General features: G+C 36.1%; 1 protein-coding gene across 9 annotated transcripts in view; it reads left to right on the forward strand.

Moving 5' to 3' along the window:
- Positions 1-16,506, forward strand: part of LOC5569573 (potassium voltage-gated channel subfamily H member 8) — a 187,111-nt gene that overhangs the window by 63,666 nt on the left and 106,939 nt on the right. For all 9 annotated transcript variants that reach the window (XM_021844060.1, XM_021844061.1, XM_021844062.1 and 6 more), the window contains one exon: positions 6,996-7,133. In XM_021844060.1, the coding sequence (XP_021699752.1) occupies positions 6,996-7,133 (138 nt within the window). The remainder of the gene's footprint in view (positions 1-6,995; positions 7,134-16,506) is intronic.

A 16,506-nucleotide genomic window follows, 5' to 3' on the forward strand; every position in this document is an offset into this window, starting at 1 on the left:
TCTGTCGCCTAAACGGTAAAAGATACCACTTTGGCGTCTATGGACGAAAGTTAGAGTATGGATTAATGAAACAAAAAATATTTTTTTGAAAATTTTTCATGATACAGACGATAGTTTTTTTGATATTTTTCCGACAATTTTCTCCATGGTGAAAAATTTTCCGAGAAATGTTTTTCTTTTTATATTTTTAATAGATTGCTGAGAAAATTTCCTTTCGATTTCACTAAAAAACTTTTGTTCTACGATGCATAGTTCAGGAGATATGAATTTTCAAAGTTTGAGGTATATAGAGAAATCGTGAAAATTCATATAGAGTTTTCCGGGAAAATAGGCCACTATAATTTTTTTGAATTTCACTTTTGGTCATGTATCCACGAGCTCTACCTCTGGTGAAAATTTCATGCAAATCGGAGAACCTCCGCGTAGAGCTATGGAAAATCATGGACGAGAACAGCTTTCCCGGGAAGCTCACGAGACTGATAAGAGCGACGATGGAAGGTGTGCAGAATTGTGTGAAGGTTTCAGGCGAACACTCCAGTTCTTTTGGATCCCACCGGGGACTACGACAAGGTGATGGAATTTCGTGCCTGTTGTTCAATATTGCGCTAGAAGGTGTTATGCGGAGAGCCGGGCTTAACAGCCGGGGTACGATTTTTACGAGATCCAGTCAATTTGTTTGCTTCGCGGATGATATGGACATCGTCGGCCGAACATTTGAAAAGGTGGCAGACCTGTACACCCGCCTGAAACGCGAGGCAGCAAAAGTTGGACTGGTGGTGAATGCAGCCAAGACAAAGTACATGCTAGCTGGTGGGGCCGAGCGCGACAGGGCTCGCCTAGGTAGCAGTGTTACGATAGACGGGGATACGTTCGAGGTGGTCGACGAGTTCGTCTACCTTGGATCCTTGCTGACGGCTGACAATAATGTTAGCCGTGAAATACGGAGGCGCATCATCAGTGGAAGTCGGGCCTACTATGGCCTCCAGAAGAAGCTGCGGTCAAAAAAGATTCACGCCCGCACCAAATGTACCATGTACAAAACGCTCATAAGGCCGGTAGTCCTTTACGGGCATGAAACGTGGACGATGCTCGAGGAGGACTTGCAAGCACTTGGAGTCTTCGAACGTCGGGTGCTTAGGACGATCTTCGGCGGTGTGCAGGAGAACGGTGTGTGGCGGCGAAGGATGAACCACGAGCTCGCCCAACTCTACGGCGAACCCAGTATCCAGAAGGTGGCCAAAGCTGGAAGGATACGATGGGCAGGGCATGTTGCAAGAATGCCGGACAGCAACCCTGCAAAGATGGTATTCGCTTCGGATCCGGTTGGTACAAGAAGGCGTGGAGCGCAGCGAGCTAGGTGGGCGGATCAAGTGCGTATCGATTTGGCGAGCGTGGGGCAGAACCGAGGATGGAGAGATGCGGCCACGAACCGAGTATTGTGGCGTGAAATTGTTGATTCAGTGTTATCTGTGTAGATGTTAACTAAATAAATGAAATGAACGGAGAACCTCCGGCCCAAATCGTCCGATAATAAAAAAAAATCCCCTATAACCACTTCGTTTGAAGAACTGATTTTTTACAAGCTTAAATTGACCCTATATTTTTTATGAGAACATTGAAGATAGATTTATGTTGGTCAATTTTTCGATAATTTGAATATTTTAACTTTTAATTCTAGTCTAAAAAGTTTTGTTTCGTTTTATTTAGCAAGCTAATTTGTTACATACTTACAGACAGAGAATTAACAGCGATTCAAAACAATAATTGTTTTAGTTATTTTCAACAAGAACTTTCATCAAATTAAATAAATTGCGTTGAAACAACACTGATGTCCATCAAATAAAACATGAACATTTGCATCGCTTTTTGATAGAGATGAAAATATATGAAAATTTAGCAATTTTAGTCTGAATCAATGTCGCTGCTATAGATTACATCCCTATTTTTGATATTGTGCGATAGAACTATAGAAATTTTTCGTTTTTCTATCAGAAACAAGATGATTTCCTTAAGTTGTTCATTTTACCACCCCTTCCCCTATTAACTTCAATTCAATTGCGCCAGCTCATGGAACGACCAATTGTGCTAAAATTAAAAAAAAAAAGAATTCTTCCTCTAACACTAAGGAATAATTCTGGGGGATGCCCCGTGGAGTTATACAACTTTATTTTTCTCCCATACTGAGCTGGGCCAGTCTAATATACCATTGCAATGATACGAAGTGTGTTTGATACAAAAAATATCATAATTTGTATTACCGTTTGATCCATGTAACAGTTGTCAATTCGGCGCTATTTTCAACTTGCGTGATATGTTGCGACACGTTTCACGTCTTGCAGCGCCTCGCAAAAATAGACGAGTTCGTCTACTTTGGATCCTTGCTGACGGCTGACAATAATGTTAGCCGTGAAATACGGAGGCGCATCATCAGTGGAAGAAGCAGCGGTCAGAAAAGATTCACGCCCGCACCAAATGTACCATGTACAAAACGCTCATAAGGCCGGTAGTCCTCTACGGGCATGAAACATGGACGATGCTCGAGGAGGACTTGCAAGCACTTGGAGTCTTTGAACGTCGGGTGCTTAGGACAATCTTCAGCGGTGTGCAGGAAAACGGTGTGTGGCGGTGAAGGATGAACCACGAGCTCGTCCAACTCTGCGGCGAACCCATTATCCAGAAGGTGGCCAAAGCTGGAAGGATACGATGGGCAAGGCATGTTGCAAGAATGCCGGACAGCAACCCTGCAAAGATGCTTCGGATCCGGTTGGTACAAGAAGACGTGGAGCGCAGCGAGCTAGGTGGGCGGATCAAGTGCGTATCAATTTGGCGAGAGTGTGGCAGAACCGAGGATGGAGGGATGCGGCTACGAGCCGAGTATTGTGGCGTGAATTTGTTGATTCAGGGTTATCTGTCTATATGTGAACTAAATAAATTAATGAATGCATTAAAATTATTAAACATTTCAAGCATCCGGACACTCTTATTAAACCTGTACCTATTAGAAATTAAAAACTATCTTCCGCATTTAAAATAAATCGCTTAAGGAATCCATCAAAGAAATATATTTTGGTTATAGGCAAAATATACTTGTTATAAGTTTAAAAGATCAAATCAGTTTTTCTTTAAACGTGTTTTTTTTTTCATTTCAAAAATATCGATTCCATCTTATTTTTAGATTTTTTTCAGTCAATATCAATTGACTTTTCAATGTGTTTTGTGCCAAGGCTGAATAATAGCGTTTTGAATTTTAAAAGTTTGCGTTTTTCTTACAAAGTTACGTGCAACATTAAATTTTTTATGATACGAGACAAAAAAAAACAAAATGCATTAAAAATTGAAATAATGTTGATATATTCTTAAACGCAGGAATTATTAAAAGTTATATCAAATTTATGAAAATCAATTGAAATAAACTGTAAATTTAACATCTATTCGAATGTATCAAGCTAAGTTTGAATGTAATGTTGCGAAATGTGCCAAATGTGTCAAGAAAGTCGAAATTTTGTTCTAATTTCAAGATAACATTCAAATATTTACCAAAAGGAGAATATGTCTTTTTGAAATTAAATAATGATACAGTATTGGACAAAACATTTGAAATTTTTTTTTTTTCGATTTTCCATACAAAATTATCAACTTCAGAGGGTTACATATGAGTTATTTATGGACCGATTTGAACGAAATTTTCACAGTTTTTTAGAAGTAACTTGGATTTCAACAAATAATTTTGAGTGATTTTCACAATCACGAGTTCAAAAGCAGTAACGATTTAACTGAAGTGAATTTTTAGACGATATTTTATAATTGACATAACAAAACTTCTTCTTCTTTCTGGCGTTACGTCCCAACTGGGAGAAAGCCTGCTTCTCAGATTAGTGTTCTTATGAGCACTTCCACAGTTATTAACTGAGAGGTTTCTTTGCCGATTGACCATTTTTTCATGTGTATATCGTGTGGCAGGTACGAAGATACTCTATGCCCTGGGAATCGAGAAAATTAACTTGACGAAAAGATCCTCGACCAGCGGAATTCGAACCCACGACCCTCAGCATGGTCATGCTGAATAGCTGCGCGTTTACCGCTACGGCTATCTAGGCCCCTTAACACAACTAAACATATTGATAGCTTTATGGTACCTTCAGCAAAGTTGTAAATTTTGACGAGATGGACAAGTTAGTGGAAGACAGTTTTTGTGTACAGCTATCAGATTTTTACATAAATAGATTTGAATGTTTCGTCGAAAATTTCACTTTGGTGAAATATTTATTACTTTTGAACTCGTGATTGGAAAAATTATTTAAAAATATATGTTAAAACTCAATGTGTCAATTTGATTCGAATCGGTACACAAATAACCGAGATCTAGCTTACCGAAGTTGATCATTTTGTATGGAAAATAGAAAAAGTTGCAAGTGTTTTGTCCAAGTATGTGGCAAAACTTCCTTATCTTTCTGTTGAAAAAGATTTTTGCCTGCTGAAATAACGGACGTTTTGCAGTAAAATATATCAATATCATTTCTTGAAGATCTGGCAACTTTGTTGCCGATTATATTATTGTCTAGTGAACCATTAATTTTTTGTCAACATGCAATAAAAATTGAGATTTTCTATGAGCAATTCCTTACTTTTCATTTCAAAATGCTTTCTCTCGGGGAATAAAGTGTTTTCGACTAGCAACCCGAGCAAAGTTGGGTAACAAAAAGATAACAAGTGTGTTATCCGATAACAAGCAATTGAAAACATAGTTTGTTTTCATTTTGGTTTAATAAGCTGGCAACATAACAAACGTGATAACAAAAATTTTATACTTAAGATAATATCTCATTGTGTTATCATTAGAAACACATTGATAACAAGTTTTGTTATCCACTCTATTTCCTTCATTGCTATAAAGATCGAATTATGATAACAAACATTTGACGTCATTCACCCGTCGGTGACATTCTCGATGTAACAGCTCAAAATTTATAATATTTGATAACAAGAGTCTTCGCATTGATAACAAAAAATTACAAAATAAAATTTATTTATTTATTTTCGTGAAACATATGTGGGCTACATACAATAATTAGAATAATTTCATTTTCTTCTCTTATAAGCAGGTGAAATCACCTCACCTGTAAAAAATCTGAACTGCTACGGCAAATGAAATGGAATAGGTTGTTAACAAAATGTTAATAAAATCTTAAATTTGTTTTACCAAATTAGGATGATAGTGTTGTCTAATAACACAGAACACCTAGATATAAGAAATGAATGTAATATTTGGAATGATACTAATAAAAAAAAAATAATTTCGTACATACTATGGATTACTTCTATTGTCCTTAAGTCGTTTTTGAGCTGCTCTTTGGACATAGTAATGCCAATGAATTCGCAATGTGCATTACACTGACGCATCATAATTGGTCCGTTTTGAGCATAATTTCTGCAAATGATCATGCAATCATGATGTACATCTTGTTATCACTTTGTTATGCGGTTGTTATTTGACTTTGCTCGGGAAATGTCTGGATTGATTGATTTTTTTTTAAATAAACAAAAACTGTTACGGAGAAAAAAATGTTTGTAGTTAAAGATTTGTATATATGACAACATTGCTGAAATAATATATTAAAACAGAATGACTTAGAGAATTATGTAAGCGTTACTGTGAATGTTGAACGTAACAGGTGAAAATAAACAGACGCACATCTTGTACGTAAATCAAATCGTTGAGTAATTTTCCATTGTTACAGTGCACCACGTGACCAATGGGGTGTAAGTGTTTGGAAAAACAAAATTTGCATATTTGTCGTTCTTCCTGATTTTGCGTTGTTATTTATTATTGTTATTATTATTTTATACACCTGTTTATTGTAAAAGTTCTTTTTGCTAGATCCCACAAAGTTCAGTCGAGCTTGGCCCACGAAGCAGGGAAAGACAGAAGAAAGTGTTTATTTCTGACAGAGAAATGCTTCTGCTATGCCTCGCAGCGTTTTTTCGTCGTGCTGTTTCCGGTTTGTGTTCATTAGAGTGGTTCAAAAATAGTTCTACCTCCACATTGCTCACTTGATTTCCAAAAAGATTTTTGTGTTTGACCAATATATAATATATAATATACAACTAATATATAATTTGACCAGGAGCTTCTTGATTTGGCTACTCTCATACGCAATCAACGTGATTGGTCAATTTGAGAATAAAAGTTAGCAATGTGGCGTAAATTGGCGCTGGTGCCTTATATTGACTAACGCAATTTACAATGCGAAAATAAGGTTTATGGTCAGTTCCGATATTTTTCATACATAATACGAATTGAAAGCTTTTATTTGGCTTATTTGCAGTACAAAAAATAGCAACTTCACACCGCACAACAATGAAAGCGAAAGAAAAATGCAATTCGCACAAGCCATACCAAATTCTGGAACAGTGGCCAAAATGCATGGTCAAGAATTACTAAAACTAGATTATATTTGTCGTCAAATTCTTCCAAATGCATCCAATTCCATCATTAAAAAAATAAATAAGCGTTTTAATTTGAGTTTTTTTTTTTGCCTATTATCCCCTGAAGACTGAACGAATTTCTTAGTTTTTTTCACACAATTTTCAAAGGGCTTGTTAGACTCAGTTTTCCAAATGAACTCAAATTTACAGAGGGCAACCTGTCCACGAAACAAATAAACATCGTTGATAAAATGTTGACCATCCTAATGCTCATATTAATGCCTTGTCTAGGATGGTCTACGCGGCATGGTTCTGTTGGAGTGAAATAATTTATTGCTTCTTGCGACTATGATGGATTCCAGATTCGCTTCAAAGCAGAATATATATTTTAAATTTTTGTTCGCTGGGGTTTTCTTAAATTTACAGATAAGGTGCCAATCAAAAAGGGTCACTTTGAACTTGTCTAGCATTATATCCGATTAACCGATAACTTGTTGGAAAAGTTTATTGACGGCAGAGTGTAGATTTCATCTAATTACGCACATTTTCTTGTCTTGTTCTACAACCAGGTACTCCGTTTTGGTGTTTGCTGGATATCGTCCCGATCAAGAATGAAAAACGGGAAGTGGTGCTGTTTCTTGCCTCGCACAAGGATGTGACGACGGCAAAAATGTCGGAGATGTCTATGTCGGACGAGTGCGACAGTGGTAAGTGTAATGAATTGAAACTTTAAGCGCCGCTTGATGTCGTTTGATGCTTGCCGTTGTAATTTGAACGCCGTAAAGTTACTTAGTAGGATAGATTCTAATTTTAATTGTTAATTTAGCAGCCAAAGCGTAGTTCATTAAAGTATTAGCTGTTATATTGTATTCTAGATTATTAGTGGTTATTCATGGAGATGTTTGATTATACTTAATTCTTCTGAAATAAGCGACATTTTGTCATATAATTTACTGCTTCAATCGAGTCAGAAAAAGCATAATATACCAAGATAGCCTTTGCACATACCAGTGACGAAATCTGGCGGGACAAAATTAATAACTTGTTATTGAAGCGTTTCAAGCATTCGGTGTCTTCGGTAAAGTTTTTAGTAACATCGAGAACCATCTACTGACATAAACGGATAGTTAGTAAATCGTCCGCATAAATGGCGACACAATATAACTTTTCACTGTGACTTCCTAGAGACTTGGCATGTTCGGCAAAGTTGTTCATTTTGATAAAGCGACCATTCGATGATACTAACAACCCTAACATCTTCTTCCATGAAAGGGATGCAAACGCTGACGAAACGAATAATCAACCACACTCAACTGAACGAAAGGCTTTCTTCTGCGCTGATGGATATTCCCATGAATTTGTCTGCCAATGAGAAACTCTTAACGGTGATCGAAAAATTCCACGAAATTCAAGCGTCAGCAACAAAGGAAGTAATCATTCAGGTCAAAATTAAGCAACAATGCCCTTGGATGACCTTTGATGCATGGAAAATGATGAGGATTAAGGATCATATACTCAAATCAAGTAGACGCCACCCAAACGACCAACACCTGCAAAACCTTCTTAAGCACGCATCGAAAAGGCTTCAACAAATTAAGGAACGATGTAAACGTGACTACTATCATCGATTACTCTTGCACTCGTCTAATAAAAAATCATGGCAAATGATGAATGAAATGCTAGGACGCAAGACCAATGTTAATCGCGCTGTATTATTGAGGATCGATGGCAAAGACGTAACCGATGGCTTCCAAGTAAGCAATACTTTTAATGATTTTTTCTGTCGAGTTGGAGAGGATCTAGCTAATGATATAGACAGCGATAAAAATATCTGGAAATTCCGGACCTTACCAATGCAGTCATCCTCCATTCATCTTCGACAAGCTACAGTATCAGAAGTAATTCTACTCATTAAAGAACTCGATTGCAACAAGTCTCCGGGACCTGACAACATATCTGCTGAAACTATAAAAACCCACCACATTTCGTTTGCCAAGATTTTGACGGAAGTATTCAACGAGATTATAGAAACAGGAGAATTTCCGGAATGCTTGAAAATTGCTCGTGTGGTGCCGATCTACAAGTCTGGAGATTCTGCGAATACCAACAACTATCGTCCCATATCAGTGCTGTCAATCATGAGCAAGTTGCTGGAGCAAATGCTCGCGTCAAGGCTTTCAGACTTTCTTTTTGGGAATAACCTTATATACGAAAGACAATATGGCTTCAGAACAGGCTGTAGTACTTTAACCGCCACGTGTGAAATGGTAGACGAAATATACAGTTCTCTTGATAAGCGTAAGTTCTCTGGAGCATTATTCCTGGACCTAAAAAAGGCATTCGACACTATAAACCATGTTCTTCTGCTTCGTAAGCTCGAATGTTACGGCATACGAGGAAAAGCGCTGCTGTTGTTGGAAAATTATCTGGGTAATCGACAACAATTTGTTACCGTCAACGGTGAAAGAAGCTGCTTACGCAATATATCGATTGGTGTCCCACAAGGTAGTAATCTTGGGCCACTATTGTTCCTTGTATTTATCAACGACCTATCACGCCTTAAACTTCATGGAAGAATGCAGTTCTTTGCTGATGATACGGTACTTCTGTATAGTGCCACAGAAGCCGCTAATATAGCGCGGCTTATTCAAACAGATCTGCAGTGTCTACAAGATTATTTCACATCGAACGTCCTTTCGTTAAACCTACAAAAAACTACCTACATGATATTCCACTCGACTAGACGAATACCTCAAGAATTACCTACAGTTCGAATCGGTACGGTCGAAATTCGTAACGTGGACAGCTTCCAATACTTGGGTCTCACCTTGGATAGCGTTATGAGTTGGGAGAAGCACATCGACAATCTGAAGAACAAACTTGCAGCATTATGTGGAACGTTCCGAAGGCTATCTTCATTCATTCCATTGAGATGGATGCTACAACTGTATTATTCAATGGTACATTCAAGACTTCAGTACCTAGTTTGCATTTGGGGAAAAGCTAGTGCATCTAGACTACGTGAGCTCCAGGTGTTACAAAACCGTTGTTTAAAAGTCATCTACAAGAAACCCCATTTGTTCCCAACACATCAGTTGTACAACGATCAGAACAGTTCATTGCTTCCAATTCGCGGACTTCAAATGCTTCAAACTTTAATTCACATGCATAATATTATCACTAACGCCAACACACACCACAACGTGCAAATAATCCGGAATACTTCGGCAAGATCATCCAGATATCATGGCAACATTCGTCTAGCCCGGCCCAATAGCGAAATGGGCAAAAAGAGATTTAGCTATCTCGGTAGTAAATCTTACAACGAGCTACCCTCTTCGATCAAGAACCTTTCATCTCCTTATTTGTTCAAGAAAAAACTGAAGCAATATTTAAAGCTCCATATAACCCGCTACATAATTTGAAAATATGGTTGCTAAATCTCAAACCGTTTCTTGTCTGCCTTTTTTTTCGTTTCCGCTCCTCCGCCACCCTCAACGCCACCCGCCACCAACCCAGCACAACCCGCCACCGTCAGCCACCGCCGCCCAACGCCACTTCAAAGCACCACATCGCCAACAAATAATCCCACTTGTTAAATAATTTTAAGTTAGTTACCACTCCACAATTATTGTGAAAACTTAAAATCCCACCTCCTTCAAAGAGTGCACACTCACTGGAGGTGAAAATGTAAATCTTTCTGTTATTGGAATTGTGAAATTGAAAAGATGAGGAGGTTTTATGCCTGTTGGAGGAAGGATAAATATGGAGAATATTCTACTCCAGCGGGCTTTTCCCTGCTCCGGTAAAAAAAAAAAAAAAAAAAAAAAAAAAAAAAAAAAAAAAAAAAAAAAAAAAAAAAAAAAAAAAAAAAAAAACAACTCTCTCGAAGACGTCAAAATTCCACAGCTTACTGTTTTCGAGTTATTGACATAATTAAACCACCGGGTTTTGTATTTTTCTTGGGAGCAATGTCATATTTTTTTTTGCTGATAAAAACATAACAAATAAAAATTCTAGTGAAAACAATTTTAAAGTACGACGCATAAAAATTAAGATATAACGAAAAAAAAAACTTGAAAAATAGTGCAATTTTTGAACTTTGATATCCCAGAAAGCGCAAAAAATCGCAAGCTCTAATTTTCAGGCAACATAGAACAATACTAGATGAAACGGATATACAAATGTCAGAGAGGTATATTCTGGTGTTTTTGAGATATTACTATTGTTTGCAATGATCATATTACTCGAATACAGCTTAATTTTCACGAGTCAATCCGAAGGGACGATCGACCTATAAACATAATGAAACAGGCTATCAAAGAAGTCATGAAATTCAGTTTTAGAGCAGTTCCTTGAGTTGATATCGAGTCAATTAGATGTAGGTGTAGATTGGAAGTGGTTACATCTATGTTTTTAACGATAGAAATGATAAAGTGTGTCATGATAAATATGATCATTATCGCCATCACAGCTTAAGGTGAGTAATTTAATTTATGAATGAGTTAGTTTTGATGTAGGAAATCAATATATAAAGCATATTCTTGTCGATATATTTTCTAAAATTTCAAAACGCACGATCTCTTGTCATGAGCTTGTAAATTTGTTTTTGAGTGGAAAGAGTGTTAATCGATCCTTTGATGTATTCGGATGACAAAGGCCTCTCAGCCAAAGGACGAAGTCTTCGTGTCAACTGTAGTCGTTTGCAAAAAAGTTTGGATTTCATACTTGCAAAAATGGAAGATTTCTCCTAATGCTTCCAAAATTCATCTGATGTTATTCCCACATAAACCAAAAGTCCTTTATTTAAAACCTTCAAGTAGACATGTTGTCACGATGAGAGGGGTTCCAATAAATTGGTCAGATGAAGTTAAGTATCTAGTGCTCATGCTAGATAAGAATAAAACTTTCAAAAATCACATTGAGGGCATTCAAGCCAAATGTAATAAATATGTAAATGTTAATAGAATATCAAAACTTTGTCTTCAGAACAAGCTTTTGATATTCAAAAAAATTTCAGGCCAGCCATGTTGTATGTTGTACCAATATGGACTAGCTGTTGTAATACCAGGAAGAAAGCTCTGCAGAGGATTCAAAATAAAATTTTGAAAATGATTCTGAAGCTTCCTCCCTGGTATAGTACCAATGAGTTACATAGAATATCCAATGTTGAAGCATTGGAACAAATGGCTCTTATTTCATTCATAATTTCAGGTAAAAATCGTTACAATCTTCTATTGCCACGATTAATGCGTTATATGTTTAGGTTAAGTTAGGTTAGCTAAATTGAAAACGTGTTTTTTTTTTCTCTTATAAGCAGGTGAAATAAACCCACCTGTAAAAATTCTGAACTGCTACGGCATATGAAATGTAATATGTTGTTAACAAAATGTTCATAAAATCTTAAATTTGTTTTACCAAATTAGGATGATAGTGTTGTCTAATAACATAGAACACCTAGATATAAGAAATGAATGTTATGTTTGGAATGATACTAATAAAATACTTAAGAAAAATGGCCCTGTCTCAACGATCAAATTATGTGTCTCTAGTAGATTTGGAGTTGCTGTATCTGATGCCGTTCTCAGAAATGTTCTAGCACGTCACAATTTTTAGCTACAGGTCGCCAAAGTTGTACAAAACACTGTTTTCATTGATGTTTACATGAATTTTAAAGTATGATTTATCAAACCTTTTTGTGATCTTATCCACCAAGCATACAATATATAACTTCAACTTTTTTTTTCAGATATAATTTCGATGAAATAACATGATTAAATTTCGATTAAGTCGATTTATCCAACACACTTGCAGACTCCATACAAAATTCTTCGTTTCTCTTATATGGCAAAATACAATAATTTTTGAAACCATCAAAAATAACTTTTGGGCACTTTGGGATCTTTGTTGATAAGTATTGTTATACACATAAAATTTGATTTCTGTGGCAAATTAAGCAAATAAATTGCCATACAAGGTGGCAAACTTGCATGCAAGTTGGCTAAAAAAGTAAAATTTGGCATTTTCATCAGTCAATATCTCAAAAATTAGACGTGCTATGATATTTTTGAAAACGACAATGGACTCAGTAGCTCTCAATTTAGTAAATAGCGTCATTTAGGTGCTTGAGACAAAAACGTGTTCCGCAGTGTTTTCTTAAATAAAGAGCTTCCAAAAACTAGAACATAAGAATATTTAGATGAAATCTGAAACCTGCTTATATTGTGTGCAAACATTATAATTTCATGAAAAAAAAAGAATTCTCTTTATTCAAATTACGCTTTAATATTTGCCACTGGAATATTATTCACGTGGTAAGAAGAAAACCTCAGGAAAATGAAAATAGCCCAAAAACACCAAAATATACCTCTCTAATATTTTTACATCCGTTACATCTAGTATTGTTCTATGTTGCTTAATAATCAGAGTTTTTGCGCTTTTAGAGATTAAAAATGGCCAATGTTTCTAGTTTTTCATTATTTCTTAGTTCTAATGCATTGTATTATTAAAAAATCACTAGAATTTATTCTTTGTTATATTTTCATTAGCAAAAAATATTAAGGGGACACGGGAGACCGTGTTATTTGCCCTATCTTTCGTCTCACTCTAACAATAATCATCAAAACTTTGTGGAAGCAAATCTCGAGTTTTAGTGAACCGATGAAGCTGAAAATTTATCGGGTTGTGCACTACATATATAGAATCATAGTGATACATTTTCGCATCGATATATGGAGTGGTTCTTGAGATTTGCTTCTTGAAATGGATAGGGTGATTATGATGGCGTCCCGTGCGGCCTTAAAGGGTGCAGGGCTACTTGGGGATTCTCATGATTTATTTTGGCATGGGGGGTTTTCTCGGCCTGAAACTTTGCAACTTGTTTGAAACTTTGCAAAAAGAAGCACTTCAGTACGACGCATAATGTGGCCAAATATGCCGAAGTGAATCGATAGTGCCAAGAATAGAATCCGGCTCACTATGACATTGTTCTGAAGAAAAAATATTTTATTAAAATGAACAACTTTGCGAACACGCCAAGTCTCTAGGTAGTCACAGTAAAAAGTTGGATTATGACGTAACCTATGCGAACGATTTATCAACTATCCGTTGATGTCAGTAGATGGTTCTCGTTGTTACAAAAAACTATGTCGAAGACACCAAATGACGGAAATACTTCGTTACCGAGACCCGAGAACCCGCCAGATTGCGTCCCTGCGCTCAGCTAAGGATGGCTCCCTTTTTTCAGTGTAGTCCCCACATTTACCTGAACTACAGTACTGAATTAAAATACTTTGCTTTATTTTTATAAGATAGTTATTTTAGTAAGCTTTCGAACAGTGTATAGAGATATATATATGAAATATTACGATTCTTCAGTATATTATATCCAACGTATACCTTGTATTTGTACCGAATTCATCGTTTTTCTTAAAAACACTAACTTTGGCGTACTGTATCAATGAAACTACAAAGGATCTTGCTCTAGTATTTCAGGAATATCTTAATATAAGTGTTTGCTATGTATTGACGTACCAAAAGAACCTATCAGAACAAGTTATTTTTTCGATTATTTGCCACCTGATCGCCCATAGTGATATCCAGTGATGCCTGCAAGGCAGCTAAATTGTTACTGCCAAAGTTTTGCAACTCATACAAAAATCAATAACTAATTACTGAGGCTACCGATATCTAATAGTATAAGCATCGCTCTTAGGCTCAAGAACACGCTAATCGGTCATAGTGATTGGGGGCCGTCCATAAATGACATAGCATTTTTTCACTGATTTTTTACATCCCCCTCCCCCCTCGTAGCATTTCGTCACAAATACTGATACCCCCCCCCCCCCCCCTTGGAAAATACGTAGCATATCAAGGGTCCCCCCCCCTAATTTTTTTTATTTGTTTTCCTTAGCAATTGGGTTGAAACAAAAAATTGGAATTCAGAAGTTCAATACAGATTTTGATATCAATTACTGACTGAAACGTAATCTGACGAATAAATGTTTGATTTGCTGTAGCAGCTTTTCCTGTTTAAGTTGTTGGCTAAATTGTATTACTTTTGCTGTGTTACTATGAAAAATTAATTTACAGCTGAAAATATAGAAAAAGGAAAAATCTTTGATTGGATTGATGAAGCTAACAGTAATGAGGTAGGGTACAATAGATTTTATAATATGTTGAAAAGACATTTAGTTACATTAGATGATTGTTTTTTAATTATTCGTTGTTAGGAAACATTTCAATGGAAAAGATCAAGATAAAATATATTTAATTTGAAATGGATATTCGTTATTATTATCCAAATTCAAATCCATTTAGCAATAAGGTGCCAGATGTAGAAAAGATTACACTTGTAATATTTGGAATGCTCAGAAAATCTTAGCGATTTTTATACTGCCTAAAAAGCATAACTGTCCCATATGGTAAAAGTAGGCATTGAGAAAATAACGCTCCAAGTCTGAAGTTTGTTTTTTCATACAAATGTTTATAATTTTCTAATACAATTGTGCATGCTGTATTCATTCAGCACAACCGCACAGCTTCCTACTTTTACAACTATTGATCAACAAAAAATATAAGCTTGAGCATAAATCATGTTTTGCAACTGTTATTGGGGTTCATAGTTCATATGGACCGATGCACGAGTTCACTAATTTTGACGTTATCATTTAAAGCATTCAAAAATCAGTTTGATTGCAAAATATGTCATATGAATGTTTTGAAGCTGAATCATCATTTCAAAATCCAACTTTATAAGTCAAACAAAGAAAAAAGAAGTTTGATAAAAACAAATTGTGTGTCATTTTTTTTCAGCGCCTCTCTTTTTATCGAAAAATGCTACGTCCACTAGCTAGGACCCCTCCCTCCCCCTCGTCACACATCGTCACAAATTGAAGACCCCCCTCCCCCCAAAAAGCTACGTCATTTATGGACGACCCCTTGTATGAATTACTTGCATTTTCCATAGTAATTCCCATAGAAACTTTGAAGGACTTGTGCAATCTCAGTTTTCACCCAAATAGGCTAAAATTTTTTAAGACGATGCCCGTAGATTTTAATATTTCAGTAAAACATTTTATAATAGCGTTGATGTGTTGTATTTTGACCACTCATTATTTCACAGTGAGCCGTATGTAAGTTGTGAGACGAATCTGAAAACTGAGTGCGACAGAAATGAAAACGATACGACGAATTGAGAATACGGCAAGATGCAATTTCATTGCATTATTTCCAAAAAGACTATCAAGATTTATTAAAATCTTATTGTACAATGCTTAAGCTGTTTTATGAAATAATTGTTTGACATCGATTTGTATCAGCATCATTCACTGCAATACTGGGAAAATTGCAGGTTCTCGCTGATCAAAGCTCAATACGATGGAACTAGCACAACACCCTACACGTGATTTTAAATATTTTAGAACAAGGACAATTTAATCCCAATTCATTGAAGCGGAGTTTTTTGCCTTTGGAGAGTCTGTCAGTTAGTAAATGTAATCCTCTTCTTCTTCTTTGGTCTGACGTTTATTCCCAACTGGGGTAGAGTCTTCTTCTCAGCTTAGTGCTTCTCATGAGCATTTCCACAGTTATTTACTGAGAGTTTCTTGGATAATTGACCATTTTAGCATTCATATAACGTGTGACAAACACGAAGATACTCTTTGATCTGGGAGGAGAAGTGCAGAAAGTCGAAAAAAATTCCAACCCGAAAAGATCCTCGACCGGTGGGATTTGAACCCACATAACTGGGCTCCTCCTAGTACTCATAAAGAGTAAAAACCAATTCAATACCGATATTTGGTTTCACTGTAAATTTTGATATTCCAAACTAGTAGAAGATGCCAGCTTCAGCTTTTTTACAGTATGATTTATGTCATCGATCCTACCACCGTAGGAAGATATACTTGTTCACATCTCCATGAAATAGTTAATATTCATTTAAAAGACAAGCTTTCCAATTAAAGTTACATCATATTTCTTTATAAAAACTTATTGTTAGTAAATCTTGCGTGAATTGTCGCAGTAGATATAATAGTTATTTCATAAGTATTGTAGATTTAGATAAGTACATTCTCTTCA

The sequence above is a fragment of the Aedes aegypti genome, chromosome 2, assembly GCF_002204515.2.
Source record: "Aedes aegypti strain LVP_AGWG chromosome 2, AaegL5.0 Primary Assembly, whole genome shotgun sequence".
Classification (NCBI taxonomy): Eukaryota; Metazoa; Arthropoda; class Insecta; order Diptera; family Culicidae; genus Aedes; species Aedes aegypti.